The 19,826-nt window shown below is 40.1% G+C and overlaps 1 protein-coding gene and 1 long non-coding RNA gene across 2 annotated transcripts; both read left to right on the forward strand.

The window, feature by feature from the left end:
* Window positions 1-5,682: 5,682 nt before the first annotated feature.
* On the forward strand, window positions 5,683-9,019 carry LOC120437373. The gene is made up of 4 exons (XR_005611065.1): window positions 5,683-5,717; window positions 7,955-8,064; window positions 8,486-8,551; window positions 8,963-9,019. It is a non-coding gene; the product is annotated as an uncharacterized LOC120437373 (long non-coding RNA).
* Window positions 9,020-11,683: 2,664 nt separating this feature from the next.
* LOC120437357 (serine protease FAM111A-like) lies at window positions 11,684-16,190 on the forward strand. Its single transcript, XM_039607904.1, has 3 exons — window positions 11,684-11,840; window positions 12,993-13,067; window positions 14,187-16,190. Exon 3 carries the CDS (start codon window positions 14,653-14,655, stop codon window positions 15,760-15,762), a length of 1,110 nt encoding a protein of 369 aa, XP_039463838.1. The 5' UTR covers window positions 11,684-11,840; window positions 12,993-13,067; window positions 14,187-14,652; the 3' UTR covers window positions 15,763-16,190.
* The last annotated feature ends 3,636 nt before the right edge of the window (window positions 16,191-19,826 follow it).

The following is a 19,826-nucleotide window of genomic DNA, read 5'->3' on the forward strand; positions in this document are numbered from 1 at the left end:
CGTGATCAGTGGTGAGAAAAACAACTCACGAAACTTGACCTTTCTATACTCGTGGCTCACTTGCACTTTAATCTATTCGTTTGCACACTTACACACACCCAGCTGTGGTTTCCTGTTTTGCTACACTCTGGAGAGGCTCGCTTTTAACGGTCTTCTCTCACAGAGAGCAGCAGAAAACTTCGAAAAACTCAAGACTGACTGAACTCAGTTCAAAGTTACCTTGGCACTTACCTTTAGATGCGAGAGGTAGTGATGGTCCGCTTGAAGCTGACGCTCCGGTGCGTGTGTCAAAAGATCAACGCACTGCTTCTTCTTCTTACATTTATATTGGCGGTTGGCAAACAATTGAAAGGTGCATTACCGCCACCAACTGGTATGGAGTATGGTCTGGAACGACGCTCAAAAGAAAAAAGAAAAAAAAATTTCCTCAAATCCTTCCAAACAGGTTCCCCTCTTTTAAAAACCGAAATAAGGCCTGATAACTTTTACTTCCCGATTCCTTTCGCAACAAATCAAAAAGATCCAGTTCGATTTTTAGGTTACTGAGATTTTGAATCAATTGTCTCCTCTCAACCTGATACCTCTGACACTGCAACATGACATGTTCTATAATTTCCTCTACCCCACAGTAATCACATTTTCCGGTACTATGTTTCCCTATCATCAATAAAGTATTATTCAAGCCAGTATGTCCAAATCTCAGTCTGGATACAATCACCTCCTCCCTCCTAATTCGTCCTGCATTTCTCATTCCTCCCACCCTCCTTTGAATCTTATACAACCATCGTCCCTTCCTTTCCTCCTCCCACTGCTTTTGCCATCTTGCTGTCATATCTTGCCTTACCATACTCCTTATCTCTGATTGGCCAAAACTAACAGCCCTTGCAACTCTATCTGCCTTTCCATTCGCCCATACGCCACAGTGCGCTGGCACCCACAAAAACACGACTGCAAGTCCCATCATGCGTATCCGGAAAAGTGACTGCTGAATTTCCGCCAAAACATCTGCTCTACTGTCTGAGTGACAATGCTGTAGACTGATCAATGATGAACTTGAATCTGAACAAATGACAGCATGTAATGGTCTCATGTCCTCCACCCACTGAACAGCTAATAATATTGCAATCATTTCCCCAGTGTATACAGAAAGCCCATCACTAATCCTTTTACCCATTTCCACCGAAAACTCTGGGACCACAACTGCAACACCGGTTTGACCGGTTGTGTTCTTTGAGGCGTCTGTATATATTTGAACATAACTATAATATTGGTCAATGTAAACCTGTACCACATGAGCGTTCAAAGTAAATGCCTTATCCTCATTCTTCTTGTTCAACAATGTTAAGTCTACTGTAGCATCAGGAAGTAGCCATGGAGGCACTGCTGGTAACGGCACTCTGTGACTAATGTTTAACTGATCCAGATTAAATTCTGTTGCTTGTCTCCCCACAATCCATCCAAAGCTCTTCGTTTCCCTCCTTTCTTTCTCCCAGCAAGGTTTAAGTACTTCATGCGTTGGGTGATCCTGCCCGTGGCCCTGTAAATTAGCCCAGTAATTAAGCATGAGCTGCTCCCTTCTCAGTCCCAATGGCATCTCTCCCATCTCCACCTGTAAAGCTGCTGTTGGAGTTGTTTTAAATGCACCTGTGCAAACTCGTAGTGCCTGATACTGAATATGGTCTAACTTTGCCAGAGTTGTGTCTGCTGCTGAGTTATATGCTACACACCCATAATCCAACAGTGATCTGACCAACCCAGTGTATATGGCCCTCAAAGACTTTCAATCCGCTCCCCAGTCCCTCCCGACCAAACACCTCATTATATTCAACACTTTTTTACGTTTGTCCACCACCTTCTGAATATGTGCAGCCCATGTTAACCTCTCATCAAACCACAATCCAAGAAACTTAAATTTACTCACCCTTTCTAATTCTTGATCATACAACTTAAGCTTGACGTCCTTACCAACTCTCTTCCTTGTAAAAAACATCACCTTGGTTTTATCAACTGAAAATTTAAAACCCCACTTATAAGACCACTCTTCTACTCTGCTAATTGTTCCCTGCAGTTTCTTCACAATATACTCTATATTTTTCCCTCTCTTCCATATGGCTCCATCATCAGCAAAAAGTGAACATGCCACCCCTGCCTCTATATCATTAAACACATCATCTATCATCAAAGAAAATAACAAAGGGCTCACTATGCTCCCTTGAGGTGTACCATTTTCTACCAAAAACCTTTCAGAAAAAACCTTCCCAATCCTCACTTGAATATGTCGCCCCTGTAAAAAATCCATTATCCACCCGTACATCCTCCCCCTAATACCCTATTTACAGAGTTTAATTAGTAGGCCATCTCTCCACATCATATCATAGGCCTTCTCTATATCAAAAAACACTGCAACTACACTCTCACTGTTTGTTTGTGCTTTTCGAACTTCATGTTCCAAACATAAAACGGGATCCATAGTATTCCTCCCTCTTCTAAACCCACTTTGATATTTAGAGATAAATCCTCTAGTTTCCAAATAGTACCCAATCTTTCAGTTATCATACGCTCCATCACTTTACAAACATGCGATGTTTAGGCTATAGGTCTAAAATTTCCTGGATTTGTTACATCCTTTCCAGGTTTCCGTATGGGTACCACCACAGCTTCCTTCCAGCTAACACACTGCTTCAGAAGCACTGTGTCGAGGCTTGATTCGTTTGGCCAGAGTCACGTGATTAGTGACATCCGAAGCTTCGTTTAGAACGTACTTTTTTTTAAATTGAACTTTATTGAAACACAATGAGTATACAACATACAAACAGATGAAGTTTTAACAGAACATGAACATACAAAATCAGGGGTAAAAAAATTATCTTATGAGTATGTGCAAAAATCAACATATATATATTATTCTGAGAGGCTTTTTGTTGGTTGAGTCTGAAATTGATTGTATGTACAATTCCATATCCTTATAAAAAAGGCAGAAATATGGTGTTTTATTAATAAACTTACATTTATGGATAAAAAATTAGCTAAAAGTATTAACAAATTTATTATAAAAAAAACATTTATCATTCTTCCTGGAGAACTTAAAGAAACAGAATAAAACATTTAAAAAAATAACACCCCTGCTTGTGTCATCATTTTGATTGATGGCCCTAGCCTTGACCTTTTGACCCCACCGGAAGTACTGCGGAAGTGTGTAATATGATCCATAAGCGCGACGAATTGCATCCGGTGAGGGGAGGGGGGAACTCCGGAAGTGTGTATTGGATTCCATATGCGTGACTAATCACACCTGTTGTGAAAAAAAATGTTTTCTTTCTTAGAGGGAGGGGGGTCTGCGGAGGAGGAGAATAAAACAGAGAGGCCGGCACTTTTCTATGCGCAGACAAGATGGAGCCTTTCATTCTGCACCCCTGCGTTCCTCTGTACTTGGACGGGGAAGAGATCTGGGGATCAGAGAGGAAGGGGTATGGTTCCTGGGGGTGAAGCATCAGATTTCTGTTGAGTCAGTGCTCAGAGAGACAGAGTGGCAGTTAGTTTTCCACAGACAACCTCATAGTTTGAATTCTGTTTAAATATTATGACAATTTTCTCAGTAAAGAACTATTTCTTTTTTCAATAGCGGCTTTATTTTGCTTTCTTATATTACAGACGCAATAAAATAAAAAAACCTTTAAGATTATCCGACTAGTAACGGATTGCATTTATATAGCGCTTGGTGGAGGCAAGCTACACCATTGCTTGTATGTGTTAAAAAAATATATATATCCCTTAGTGAAAAGAGCACCTCGCACATATTCAGAAATCTGTCTTACTTAAACAATTAAAACACCCTCGGATGAGGTATTTTGGTTTTGTGCAACCACTCCTTCTCAGACCAAAGTAAAGAGCTTTTCTTCATTTTTTTGAGCTACTTTTTACAACAGGTTTTCTCATAAGCAGAAAACTCTGGATAGACAGAAAAACAGAAACCTTAAAAGAAAATGGTCTTGTTTTACACACATCGCGGGTCAAGAAGGAGTTGTGGAAAAGTAGAGGGATATTTTGCTGCTGTTTTTTATAATCATCATTACCGTTCCATTAATCATTAATATTGATATTGCATTTAGATGTTTAAACATATTGGCACCCAATTAAGCTTTTATTACAGGTGCAGTTATAACCACTTTAAACTGTTGAGTTGAATTTATAATCTTAAATATTTATATGTAGACTGCATTGTAAAAGAAAGGCCTAACGCGGAGTATACTCTGTGCCAAAATAAGACCGGAAGTTACATGTTTTTGTAGGGCATGTTTTGCAGGAAGTGAAACCGAAACCAGAGTCTGAGTGCGTGAGTGAGTTATTCTGAGGAGCAGTTTGGATGATGCTATTATCTTTTATACTTTTATATCTTTTGATTAAGCTTTTAGTAGAGGTTCTTGATTAAAACATTTATTCAGTGGATTACATATACATAGTTTCGGTTCGGTTATTGCATATATGAGAGCGGCTTCTGTCTCTCAGTCTGGTGAGAGGTCAGGAGCTGGTCGGCGAGGTGAAATAGGGTGCGATTGTGGTTAGCACACAGACACACACGTAGACACCCCCCCACACACACACACACACACACACTCAGAGAGAATCATTTATAGGTGAAAGTTTAATCATGTTTTGCTTGCAACTGCTGCTGATGTTCCAAGACGATAAGCAAGTGTCCGGCTGCGACAGGATGCACCTGGCTTCGAGGCGAAGACAATGTTCTTTTCAAACTATGTTAAAAGTCATTGTGGTTTTGATTTGACGTATGTATGTCTTGTATCTGGTTGATGTAGAGAGGGCGTCACTAAAAATACCTCGATGCATAAAACTAATGCTGTGTCATTGTTGGGCAGAGATCTGGGGCCCGTTCTTCGTACCTCGCTTACTACATCCAAGATCAAATGACACATCCAAGATCAAATCATCGCGCTAACTTTGAGCTCGCTAATCCGGTTCTCCGAACACACCTTTTGTTGACGATTAGTATAGCTGGATGAAGTAATCTGAGATCACTGGGTGGCTTAAAAAAGGCTACGCATCGATAGTAGAAACATTGATCGGCAACCCTGTGATTGGTCGGCGAAGATGTCGAAGGAGCGCGCTCAGTATTTGACGGCAGCAGAGCAAGAACTCTTGATTGAGGGATATCAGGAGTTTCAGAGTTTAATCAAAACGCAGGGGAACACTGCAAAGGCTGCAAAAGCAAGGAGAGAGGGCTGGCAGAAAGTTGCTGACAAATTAAACTCGTAAGTGATCCATGATATTACATTATATCATGTGATATTATTTTATTCCACATTATATTATATTACATCATATCCTCTTTCACATTAGAGCCACAACAGGACCCACTAGAACATGGGATAAAGTAAAAGTGAAATATAAAAATATTCCACAGAATGGTACACTGATAAAAGCTATTTTGGAGAGAGGTATATATAATCTATGCAAATCATATAAAATTTACTCTATTATTGCACTCAGCCAAGGAATTATAAAGTAATGGGTTAATTATACCCTTTTCTTAAGAGTAACAACATTACATTAAAAATGCAGTAAAATATACCCCAAACCGTGAGTCTTATGTTCCTAATTGCGCATGCGCCAGACCGCGCTTTTGACTGTGCGGGACAGCAAGCAAATTCTATGTCCTTTCTTCAGCTTCCATCGAACCCGATCGAACCACAGAAGTGAAGGTAAGCTATTTACATAGGGTGAATAATATATAATAGCGCGCGTGCAAATGGTAATTTTTGAAGTAATGAGCTATTACACTTTACTTGTATTGCTTAGGTCTGTGTAATGCACCATTACTTGAAATGAAACTTTGAATCTGTTGCTGTCTGTTAACCGTCTAGACAACTGTAGGTAAGTTGCAATGAAATGTGTTCGTGGTGCGCTTTTTATCAGTCAGCATGCATGACCAGTCCCGGACTGGTAATCGGAACACTGAAGCCGTGTCCAAATTCATGGGCTGAATCCTCCTGAGGGCCCGGCCTTCGCGGGCTATGTGGGCCGGGTCCTCAGAAGGTCGGGTAGGCCGGATGTAAACCTACATTTAACCTGAGTAGCGAAAGACAGCGGTGATCTGAAAATGATGTGCCAGGAGTTGTTCCGTTCTCGGCGGCTCTAGTGACCCTCGAGCTCTCGGCTATAGCTATCGAGCTGGTGGGTAACAGACATCTCCGAAAACGTCGAAGCACTTGTGCAAATATGCGATATTTTGATAAACCGAGCAGATATTTGAAGTTTACACACCCACATTCTCGCCTGAAAATATGTTAAAAGTTTATTATGTGACCCAGAAAGAATAATAAGAGTAATTTTAAAACTTAGTAGCGGCCGCCATTGCCGGAAACTGGAGTTTGGCTGGGCAGCGCTATGAATTCTGGGATATGATGGGCCACGAAGGACACACCGACCCATCCTTCAAATTCGGGGAAAAGGAGGACGCATTGGTCAGCCTTCGAGCGTCGCTGTGACGTAATCGGTCTACAACACGTCCCCGGAGGATGCAGCCCATGAATTTGGACACACCCAATAATTACAATCGCGGTCTTTGCAAACTACTTTCCTTCCTTGATGGAAAAGAAAATGGACGTCAGACGATTTTTTTATTAGTAATATTATTATTATTATTATTGTTATTTTGAGAAATGAGAGCGGCAATCCTGTTGTGGTGGCTCTGCTTCTGGGTCAACACATAAAGCAGGTAAACAAACTTAAATCCTGTATGTCTTTGAAATTCTATGAACACTGGGCAGATCATTCCCAACAGCCGTGTTTTAAAACTCTTAAAAACAGCTGTTGCATCCGTCTGCGTCTCCCCATTCATCTTCACTGTAGCTCATCATCCCGGAGAGCTCACTGAAAGCTTTCTCCCAGCTGTAACTGGCGGCTTTGTTTTAGCAGCACCAGAACTTTCTGAAAAAGCTCTGAAGCATGCTTGCTTGTATTTTAAAAATGTGCGCGGCAGTAGTCGCTTGTTCTGGCATGCAGATACCGCTTCGCTCAGCTGTTCGCACTGGGGAAACACTGGGACACAGCAGCATCATGAACTCCAGCTATAGGGAGATTTTTCAGCAGCAAAACAAATAAAGCCAACGTGAAACGATCAGTAAAAACAAAGACTGCTCTGAGAGTTTGAATTATTAACTGTATTTATTGATGTGTGGTTAAAGAGTATCTTACGTAGGGGCAGGTCCCGCCTTCCTCACCTCTGATTGGATAGAAAGTCTCTCCTACTTACTGATGATTAAGATACTGGCTCAAGTAATGTCAAGTATGTCTAAGAGAGGGAGGGCGTGTGAACATACCCACTGTTGCTGCACCTAAGTTGTTTTTTTTTTTTTTTTTGAATTGTGGGATCAAATAAAATATTTTTGAATTGATTTTATATTATATTGGGTAGTGTTAGAACGTCAGTGCTTAATAATTGTTTTCATAATCATACGTCCCCAATTATTCAGCGGGCCACATATAGAAACCTGGTTCTTTTAAACACCTGGGGTCCAAATTAATTTTGAATATTATATAACTGGGCTATAATTTGGAGAAATACAGCATGTTCTGTGAAGCATATTACATCTATGAATATGATCTATGAAGCTAATTCCATGAAGCATGGATATTAATCTATGCAATTGCAATGCCTTTATTTTAGTGAGGTAAGTACACAATCTGTAATTTCTGCATAACAGACCCTTGTTAAGTATAACAGACAGACAGACTTCTCAGATAAGAGGAGCAAAGAAAAACTGAAGAAGAATATTCACCTTACGTTTAATTTCTACCTTCATTAAAGAGACTCAGGTTGATAAATAACTTGTAACCAGGTACATGTCTGAAAATTTCTTTTGTGTAATGTATTTTCTTATTTTTGTTGCATGAAAAATCTGTGTATGTGGACACTCACTATTTGCTCTCTTTTCAGGTCCTCACGTGTGTCCTTTACAAGCAGAGGCTCACTGATAGACGACTCTGTTACCAGTTCTAGGGCTGACACACCCACCCACGTCCCCACCCCCGGTGTATCCTTTACAGGTATGCAAGTTTCTAAAGAAATAAATCACATTGACCTTCAAAATGTGGTTAATCTTAACCAAAGTCCTCAGTTATGTGAAAATGAATTGGAAATGCAAGTTGTGCAACTTCACAACCACAAAAAGATTAGACCTGCTGAAACACGTCAGGCTAATACATGGGCATTTTGGTCGAGTCCACTCCATACCCTGCCTTCATGCAGATTGCCCTTGCACTGTCAAGCCATGGGGTGCATTAAGGACACATTTGTCAAGGCATCATTCACAGTCATCCCAGCCAGGCAACATCCTTTCGCTCACATGCATTGTCTGTAATTCATGCTCTTTTGACAATGAGAGGCAGTTTTTGAACATCTTGGTGGCCATCTAAAAAGTTTGAAACTGTGCCATGTGTTTTTGAGGATTGTGATTATCTTTTGCAGCTTATGCGTGCCAAAGGAGGAGCTGCTGGTTCCAAGATGAGACCTCTGCTGGACACTTTGAATGACGTATGTTATTTGACTTTTTTCACAAATATGTAATTATGGAAGGCTGCAGTGGGTAGCAAGAAGGTCCTGGGTTCAAATCCTGGCCCAGGGTCTTTATGCATGGAGTTTGCATGTTCCCCCTGTGCATGTGTGGGTTCCCCCGGTACTCCGGCTTCCTCCCACAGTCAGAAAACATGACTGTTAGGTTAATTGGTCTCTCTAAATTGTCCTTAGGTTTGAGTGTGTGCGTGCATGGTTGTTTATCCTGTCTGTCTCTATGTTGCCTTGTGATTGACTGTCCAGGGTGTACCCACCCTCTCACCTGTTGAAAGCTGAGAGAGGCATCAGCCATGTTTTTGTTTTAAGTAATTCAGTCTTAATGTATGTAAATCACTCCACTTAGTCTTTTCACTAAATTGTATCTCCCTACAGACACAGAGCATTGAGAAGAAAAGGGATGTTGTTATCTGCTGCCTCATTAGCTACCTCGGGAAAGACAAGAAGATCTTTTTCATGACTGCCAGGTATGTCATATTGATAACAGATTACTTATTAACTTAAGGGATCCTAATGTTCTTCTCTCCTGTCCTCTCCTATCCCCTGTTCTCCCTTCTCCATTCATCTTCTTTCCACTCCCCTCTTTAGATCAACTGAAATATATTGAAAAGCATCTTAAATAAAATAAAACGTGTGTATGCTTTTTGTTTCTTTCTTTTTAACACGTAGGAATGTGAGGATTACACAGACAATATGATGAAGGTGATCGTGATCCACAACATCATGGCTGAGGAGGATCCATCAGATGTGTCCATTGTGATTGAGGGAAACCAAGTGGTGGAGGGATGTGGAAGCCGAACAAAGGCATGTGTACTGCTGATGGGACTGATATATGCCCTCAACCTCGAATATCCAAAGGAGCTGAAGAACAGATTTGACACTTTTCAAAAACTGTTTTTGGAACTTGGAGGGGCGAAACTACTGAACAAGGTCCACGGCCTCAAAAATGAGCTTATGCAATGCACACATTTCCCTCTTGTTCCCAGATGTTTGATAACGTTCATGCACAGAAACAACCTTGTAGAGTTTCTGTGCTCTTGGCTTTAAAATGGACTAAGTCGCCTTTGAAAGTGTTGTCTGCATTAGCTGTTGTGTTGCACTTTATTCTGTGTTTTATGGAATAAAAACATTGAGATAATGAACCATTTGAATATCTTTTTGGGGGTACATTTTACCTTATATGAATAGGTAATGTTTATCAACTGATAATAATTAAATTTTATTAGTAATTATCAGGTATTACCAACTAGCAAACAAGAGATAATTTTACCTAATTTCAATGAGTAAGTAGCTGTTGAATGTATACATAAATATGGGGTAAATTTTACCCAATTTAATTAAGTATTTCATAGCTTTTTATTGAAGGTATTTTATACACAATATATTGAACTAAATCAACCACAAAAAAGGCTATGCAAATTGTTACCTCAGATTTATTGGGTAAATTCTATAGATGAGTTTTTACAGTGTAATATTTATCACTTATATTGCTTTTAGTCTATGACAAGAGACCCTGAAATAATCTGTTTGTTTGTTTATAACAGCAACCAAGAAAAGGGCAGAGCAAATAAAGACAGGTGGTGGTCCTGCACCCCTCGTCACACCCTTTTTTTGTACTGTGACATTTATTGACATTGTGGGTTTTTTGTGTGTAGTTTGACATAACACTCCATCACTTTTACCTGTTCCCATGCAAGGGGTGACTGAAGCATGCACAGTAAGTCGGGAGTAAGTAGATAGAGAGAGAGAGAGAGAGAGAGAGAGAGAGAGAGAGAGAGATAGAGAGAGAGAAAATAATACCCTCACGGGAGAATCGATATCTCTCTATGAGCACACCGTCGCGCCGAGCTAAAGGATCCCGTCTATCCCGCAATATACGCTAAATTCTGTAAACTCTCCTTATCAATCTTGCACCTTCCGCAATGGGTTGCTCGCGTACAAACGGACAGGACATGGCTGCGACAGACTTCCCAAATCCACCTTCGCTTTTTTAGCCGTGGTCTGTCATCTTGATTGCACGTAGTAATTTACTATTACTACTCTAAAATATGAATTACATCTGACATGATCTACTACATGTAATAGAATGATTAATAGTACATTTCCCTTTTTTTCGGAAATGACCTGTATGTATCTGTATGAAATCAATAAAAGCATCAAATGCTGCATTATCTTTAGTTACATTGATAATATTTATTTATGGTAAAACAGTGGCGAAATATCGCTCTTGCTTTCATATAACTGCAGCGGACATACCTGAGTGGCCGCGATCTAATCCTGTTTACATAAAGTAAACCTGCTCCCGAGCAGGTTTACGCTTACGGATCTGTTGCTATGACAGCAAGTCCCAGATGAGCTTCGGAGAACCGAACGATCCAAGATCACGCGAAATCGTCAACATTCAAATCCGGCTAACTTACTTAGCGAGGTACGAAGAACGGGCCCCTGATGCTGTCTGCGAACAGGGTTAGATCTCTCCACGCGTGTATTCATTAAAATCGTCTAATTCCACCCGGCCGGATCAGTGTGTTATTTTGGAATTCCTCCTGTATCTCTCTCCTTAATTTTTGAACCTTAACAGAGTCAACAAACCGCTCTAGTTATTATCAGTATTTCTTAATGCTTATAACCTACAGTGCGCCCACATCGTATGTGTAAAGTAAGCCTTAGTGGAAAAAAAGCGTCGCGCACATATTCAGAACTCTATCCCAATTTTTTTTTTATTAAAACACCTATATGAGGTATTTTGGTTTTGTGCAGCCACTCATTCCCCGATCGAAGTAATGAGTTTTTCTTCATTATTTTGAGCTACTTTTACAACGGGTTTTCTCAATAGACAGAAAAACAGAAACGCTCAAAGAAAACGGCCTTATTGTACGCACACCAACAAGGAGTCAGACGACCGCCGATCAGTTTTTTAAGTCCCCAGTCTAACAAGATGCCATTCATTTAAGAGACTAATAATTTTTTGATTTTAAATTGTGCTAACTTCAACACAGTAATGTTAAAACTAAAACATAGAACTCATTTTTGTTGGACACAAGAACAACTCGAGCATCTTTTTTTTTTTTTTTTTTTTTTTTTCGGGAGCCAAACTAGGGCTTACAAGTTCGCCGTGCCCCTGGGGACCAGTGCGAGGTTGTGCGGCATGGAGGGTGCAGACACTCCCACAGCGCAGATTTTGCTATCAGCACAGAGAGTTTCTGGTGTGGCTTATGCAAAAGAGACAATACAGCGTGTTTCTCTGCTCCCGGTAAGCCTGCCCTTTATAAATATCTCTTTGATTATTCAAACAGTGTTTAAAATGTGACTCGTTTGTTATCCAAAAACATTTTATCTATGTTACTGATTTAAAATATACATACTGTCACGGGGTGCCGAGGCAGGCCGTGCGTGAATATAAATGGACCCAAAATGCAGACTGCTTCAGTTGTGAGCGAGCTTTATTAACAAAAGGGAAAACCAACAAGAACGAGAGGGAGGGAAACCAAACCCTAAGAATAAACTAAACTGGGAAAAGCTACACAAAAACTAACCTGAACCCTTGAGGTGAGAAACGTAGATGCAGGGAGAATACACCAGGACATCACGGGGAGCAACACAGACGAACCAGCAATCACTAAGACAAAAGACACGACTAAAATACACTCAGAGAACACAGGGAGATTACACACAGGTGGGGGACACAGCTGGGAGAGATTAACCTGACGAGACAAGGGAGGCAAACTGAAAACACTCACATCAGACGCAGACCTTCACAATAAAACAGGAAACACATACACACAAAGACACAGACTAGCAAACGCGGACTTAACACAGGAGTAGACGGCAGAACAGAACAACACTAAACAGGAGGAAGAACAGAACCAAAATGACACTAGTAGAAAACACAAAACACTGGGTCAAAAGGACCCAGGATCATGATACATACATATATTTCAAGTTTTTTAGCTTAAACAGACTCTTGAGCAAATCCGTAATGGCATAACCAGTGTGCAGCCTAATGTACATCTTTTAAGTGTATGTTAATCAGTACATGAAGCGTACCTCTGAAAAGAGTCCATCATTTGTGAATTTACTGATTTGTTGTTGTTGTTTTTTACAAACTGTGGATGATGAAATCCTCTGTATTGTAGAAAATGTCTTTAAACTATCGCTGTTCCTACTTACTGAGTTCCCGAGCTACTTCTTTACTATGTGAATAAACAATTCGAATGAGAAAGGATTTAAAGACACATTGAAGCAAAAGCAAAACATTTGTAATGAAATTTATGTGTTCGTTCTTCTGAAATCCGGCAGAGAGTGAAAATCCAAGAGCTGCTGCAAACCTCTGCATTAATGATCTTTCTGTTTCTCTCCTTCTGCGCGTGTGTGTGTGTGTGTGTGTGTGTGTGTGTGCTCACAGAGGGGAGGTCACGGCAGGAGTTCCCTGAGTTGACACGTATGAACCATAAAGTCAGTTTGGACCGAAAAGCAGTCGGTAAACTACATTCAGTCTTGACAAAATTACTTTTTATCCAAAGCATGCACAAGAATCCAAATCTCTGTATCACAATGATTTCAATAAAACCTTATTATTTTATGGGGACAAATTACCGTAGATCATTAGTAGGGAACAAAAAAGAAGGATCACATCAGCAATGGGAGACAGAAGTCTTGACACGTGCTTATAACTTAAAACACAAAAAACCCCAGCTACAGCCGGTAAGATTTATGGTATAAACCAGACTTTCACAGTCTGCATCTTTACAGGGTTTTTTTTCTGCTTCTGTTCACTCCTAGTGTGATTTAAAAAACAACAACCCACAGAGCCCACTAACTATTAGCCGCTTTCCCCCCTAAACAGTCGGTTGACTGAGAGAAATGCAATCCATTATTGTGAATGCTGAAGGAGATGTGCTCCATAGTAAAACTTATATTTCCTTAACTTACATCCTATGTTCTGTTTAATCCCTTTGATGGAAAATTGGTTAAACTGTTGCTCAACTTATGTCTGAATGACGGCAGATAATTCTGATGAAAAGGAAACTGACCCCGTAAGCACTTTGCAGCTGAGTCGAGGGCTCGTGGAAATAAGGTCAGGAGGTGTCCGGCGTGAGTGCGCGTGCGGTCTGTCCATTTGGGACGTCTGACAGACACACTAGTGCAACTCAGAGTGTGAGCAGCAACTCCTGTATACTAAACATAAGAAAAGTCATTTGTAGTGCTTCTTTCTTTTTAACCGAGATTCCAGGGCTCATGCTTATATGGTTTTCTTTTATTCAAAAACAGGTTAGTTTAGCGATCGTGTAACTGTGTCCTTGACCTTTTTACCGGCTTGAGGAGTTGGTTCCCTGGTGCAGATATTTGCAAACGCCGAGTTTCCAAATGGAAACAAAAGGATATTTTCCACGTTATTTCTTAAACGTGCATAAATGAGATCGGATGATGTCCGATAAAAGTAATAAATGATAAATGTAAATCAGTTTTTTTTAACTGTGCAGACCCACTTCAGTGAAAGCGATAAAAAAACAATCATGACTTTAAAGAGATTATGAACAAAATGCAATACTTTGGTTTTTGCTACATTAACAACTTTTCCAACTCTGATTTCCTGCAGGACCCACACGGACATCAGTCCAGACTGAAATCCGGTTCAGACAGCACACGCAACATGTTCAAGCTTGCACGGAGGCCTTTCAGTCAATATAAGAAGATGGTTAAGGCGAGAGATTGCTATTCTGTCTTTTACATCGGTACAAAGGGAGGACTAAATGCCAAAAAAGAGAAAAGTTTTTTAAAAAAATGACGCTTTAAAACAGTTCAAGTATCTTTGTGTTTACGGGGAGAAGGGAATAACTGCGGCCAAGGCTCTGAAAAGAGACGGTCGCTTCGCCGATGACCTGGGCTACTTTGAGCTGGTTAACATCAACGACGAACGTAAGACCGAGTGCACAGACATAATCGAATGTCTGGACAATAAGAAATTCCAGATATGTTTTCCACAGGGAGCAGATACGGATGTAGCCATCCCAGGGCAGCAGAAACCTCCACACGCATCAAATAATGCAAAGCGCAGCGGTGGAATGACATCGGTCTTAGATGTAGCACGACAGAACGGATTGAGTCTAAAAACGGCGATCAAAGAAACGGACAGCAGCATTGACCGTAAGGAGGTTTACGGTCTACTTTGTCAGCAGTACCCGCGTCTGAAACGATGGATGGAGAGTAGATTCCCTAAAAATTCTTTTCAGGAAGCACTGAAGTACAGGAAGGAGAGCTTTGGAAAGAGCCGACAGTCTTTTACTGAAATTCGCAGTGTTATGTTGCTGCTCGAACTGAGCGAGTCAGTTTGTCTCATATCCGGTTCCTTCGTAAAGCAAGGCACAGGCTTTGTGCTATTTGACGACTTTGTCTTGACCGACGCCCGCTTATGCGACTACTGGGTTAAATCAAACACACCTAACTGGCGTGAATTTGTAAACGTTACCGTGGTCTTTAACTTTGAAGACCAAGAGTCAGACAGGAACAACCTCGGCGCTAAGGTGTTCATCGGCAACGATAAGTTAGATTATGTCATACTTAAGCTGGAAACAGAGAAAGTCCCGCCGGGGCTCCTTAAGAGATTTGGGCCTGTACCTTCAGACGGCGAGGCCTGTGTCGTCGGACACCCAGGAGGAGGAGTGAAAAAAACGAGTCCTACGTGCGTCATTGAGAAAGAGAGGCGAGAGCATGCTGAGAATAATGAAAATTTAGAAGACTGCAAGGAATTTTGCAGTCTTTGTGAAATCAATCAGCAGATCAAAAACGACCCGTATGAAAATATCTACGTCACCTACAACGCTCTCATGTACCACGGCTCTTCCGGCTCCTCGGTTTTCGATGCCGAGGGACGAGTGTTTGGTCTGCACAGCGGCGGGTTTTTCTACGGGTTTCCGAACCTTAGCGAGAATGTGATTGAGTACGCCTTTCCTCTGCTCACTATATTTGAAAACTTTGTGGATAATCTGAAGAAAGATGGGTATGGGGAGGTGTTGGAAAGAGTTGTGGAGGAAGCGAAGGGAAATCCTCACCTAGAAAACATTATAGCCTCTGTTGTGGGGTCAAAGCAAGGCAAACCTGATGCGTTGTTGCAGGAAGTTGAGAGTAAAACAGATTCTGAGGAGATCGGTGATGGCTGTGTAGAGACAGAATGATCGCAGTAGTTTGTCTGCCTATTTTGTACAGATGAACTCTTATTTTACAAATTCTTAGTTTTCACTCGTTATCATTACGACAAAGGGTATGGGGCTCTTGACAACCATTTTCACAGTTTCTGGAAAAAGCGAGGACAATTTGTGTTTCCTTTTTTATTTTATCGTAGTTTTGTTTTTAGTTTTGACAGACTAGATACATTTAACTTTGTCATAAACTTGTTTCTTTTATAAGCCTTTAAGATTAGTTGAGTGGTCGCATGATTTTTCATTGCTCAACTAGTGTAATGAAATCAGTTTTTCTACTTTTTTTGTGTGAGTGACCTCACTGTAGATGCTTAAGACGTTGTAATTCTTAACACTTGTTACGTATGTATTCAAGTGAGGCTTGGGATTTATTAAAGGCTGTTTGGATACGGCTTCTGTTTTGAGGCTGCGAGTTTTTTATTTGTTTCACATCCCCCCAAAAACACCATTTTTAAAGTTATGTTCTTGCATTGTATTTTTATTTTCTGAAGTAATATATCCAGTCTCGTTTCTTCAGGCCACACCCTCTAATACTCATGCTGTCTCTGTGTATCTACCTCTTCACTGAGATCACAACCTTGGCCCCACTGTCAGTTTTGGCCGGCGGTCATGGGTTCTGTAGAAATGTTTAGCTTATTTTAGAGTTTAGACATGTAGGAATGTTTAGTTTGTTTTAGAGTTTAGAAATGTGTTAAGATAGAATGTAGAATTATGGTAGAGACACTGACACTGCCCTGGATATAAATAAAGGCCTGACTGTGTCATGAACTTAGGAGTAGATCTTAGGAGACCCTCCCAGTTTGAACTGTGAAAGTAAGACAAAGAGGAGTTAATGCTGAGTGGAAATTCCCAGAGGATACCTGTGTGGGGTCTCAACATTTAACTTGGTAACTGTGGTCTGGAAGGAGATGGTTTTATGGTCCCTAGGAAGAGACACACACCCACAGTGTTTTAACTGATATACTCACACATCCACATGCACACTCACTCACGTGCACTCACATAGACACGTGGGTACGCGCACACACAGGCACTCACGTGCTCGTGCACATAGACACAGAGACAGAGTTTCCAGCACACTGTGGGGGATTTATGATGGGGTCGCCTCTATAAAGCTGCCTGGAACTAACAAAGGGGTGAAGATTGTTTCAGAGGGACACCGGCCTCGTCTTCCCTTCTAGAAGTGCATGCTTAAATGAAGAAGAATAAAGATGAATAAAGATTTTGTAAAATGACTACTGAGTTCCGTGCCATCTCTGGATCCTCGACGAATAAAGAACTGGGGCGAAACTGATTTCGTAACAGTTCCTTCCAATAATATGACGCGAGACTGGCACTTTATTAAAGAAGGCACGATTAACAGCACAAACACTAAAAACAAAATGGCTTCCTTTTATACTCTACCTACTCGGGTGAGCATCCGGACTAGCCCGAGTATGGGTGTTAACTAATCAAAATGAAAACATTAACATTAGAGCACATAACAAACATATACATATTTCCAGGACCTCTTACTGTAGTATTATAGACGGCAAAACCATGTAAATGCTGCAGTCAAGCACTTGTGGTTTGCAACTGCACTCAAAGTTCCTGCTAAACAAAATTGTGGTGATAAAAATGAAAATAATAGCCATGTAGGCACGTCGTTTTCCAGAAGCAAAATTTGTAATTAAGGTTTCCATTGCCAATCTTATCTGCTGTATCCTGCTTAAACTCTCTGAAAAGAAGAACTAAGAGGGGATTGAACATTTCCTGTTTTCCTTTTACCTTCTGTCATGTTCAGCTCCACCAAATATTTATGAGCCTGAGGAAGCCGGACAAGACACGTCAAGAAGTTCTTTCAAACTCAGAACTGGCAAAACTCAGAAGTTGTGTCTGAGCAGGGATGTCATTCGTTAAAGCAAATGAATTACTTTCACCTACTAAAGTTTTCTACTCTAATTTTGATGGATTATTTCAAATTAAATTTTTAATAAAATATTTTGCATTAAATGCAAAAAAAATACACACAGTTGACTCAGTTTAATGAAGGGATCTTGGAACACAAAGTTGGTTTTCTTAGCTTTATTTGTTTGTTAAGGCATCTTAAAACAGGAAAGGTCTGGAGTACAGACTTCATCTTTAAAAAGTTACTAAAAATATTTTTTAAATGTTATTGGTGTGCTGTATTTAGTGAGAAAACTTTAAAAAAAAAAAAATTATTTTTCTTTCAGTGCTCTTTTACACTGAATGAAAGTCTAAGATTTTTGTTTGCATATGTTCACATTTCTATGATAAATGGTTTCAGGCTGCTCTCTTTCCCGGTATGTCATTTAGTGCAGCTCTGCCAAAACTGCCGTCATGGCTCATTTACATTTAAGGTTTCCTTTGCAGACCTTGACCTGAGGGGATCCAAACTTGTTGTTTGTCAGTGAACAATGTGACTGTTGTTAAGAAATTTGTTTTTAACCTAAACAACTTTTTCTAAATTTAACCAAAACCTGGTGCCAAATCCTTCCAGAGATAAAATAAAAATAAAAAATGAAATATAGAACAAAAAGTTTGCATGTGCATGTAAACCACGGTCTCTTTGTTGTTAAGCCTAACACATATGAACAATGTGTGCATATAGTTATTTTTTCATCATTTGTGTGACCATCATTCTAACTCCTTTAACGTTGTGTGAGAAGCAGAAACAATAAAAAGTCACACTTGTAGCTTCATAATAAACAAAACATTAGTAAATGGAACTCTTTCACTTTCTTTTTTATTGAACCAGCACGGCAACTACAGCATTCTGCAGCGACATGCCATCCCATCCAATTTGTGTTTAGTTGGACCATCTTTTTTTTTTTTTCAACAGGACAATGACCTCAAACACACCTCCAGGCTGAAGGAGAGAGATGGAGTGCTTCACTAGATGGCCTGGTCTCCACAGTCACCTGACCTAAATCCTACAGAGTGAAGGCAACAGGGCCAGCAAGTGCTCAGCATCTCTGGGAACTCCTTCAAGACTGTGTGAAAACCATTTCCGGTGACTCATCGAGAGAATACCAAGAATGTGCAAAACAGTAATCAAACCAAAGCGTGACTATTTTCAAGATTGTAAAATATTAAAAAAATATTTGAGTTATTCTATACTTTTTTGTTTTATTCCACATAATTCCATGCATGCTCATTCATAGTTTTGAGTCCTTCAGCGGAAACCTCCATTGTAAATAGTCGTGAAAAAAAAGAAAAACCATTAAATGAAAATATGGGTCCAAACTTTTCACTGGTGTGTATATACAATATCATATATTATACTGGGTGATACTGGGACACCTACAGATTACACCTAATGTACAGGAGCTGCTCAGACATGGAAATTGATGCCATGAAGCTCCCATTTTTTCTGATGATGCTAGAGGAGGTTTGGAATAGTTCTTCAGCATTGACAACTTTTACACACTATATCTATCAGCATTTGGCAACCCTGCTGTGTAACTTTAAGTGGTCTTTGTTGCTTTGTTGCTGTGGCTCCCACTCCCACTTTCCATAAATACAACTTACAGTTGATCATGGACTTAGCAAACTATTATAGTTACACACTCAAATTCAGTGAGCAACCTACAGATACAGGCGTTTAGAATTGCTGCTTCCAACTGGCTGATGGTTTCCAGTTGCTGGGAGTCCCCTCTCCAATTGTGTCACCAAGAGATGGCGCTTTCTTCACAACAACTTTGTCTTGGACATTTACTTATACAAGTATCTAGTGCTTGCTCATTGAGGGTTATCTGACTGTTGTAGTTTCTAGGGTAGGTGACTTTTGTTGTGATTTGGTGCTTTAAATTAAACTGTGTTTAAGTAAATTTAAAGGATTTTCACATTTTTAATAGGGTTCATTTTAAATATTTTCAACTGTTTAAAGATAAAACTTCAACCATTCAGACATTTTGCAGTGGCTATAATGTCACCATGGATACAATGAAAGTTTTTGTTTTCTTAATAAACTAATAACAGTTTCATGAGCTAACATTAAACATAATGGTAACTTTCACTAAATTACAATAATAAGAAAG

Source organism: Oreochromis aureus, linkage group 3, assembly GCF_013358895.1.
Source record: "Oreochromis aureus strain Israel breed Guangdong linkage group 3, ZZ_aureus, whole genome shotgun sequence".
NCBI lineage: Eukaryota > Metazoa > Chordata > Actinopteri > Cichliformes > Cichlidae > Oreochromis > Oreochromis aureus.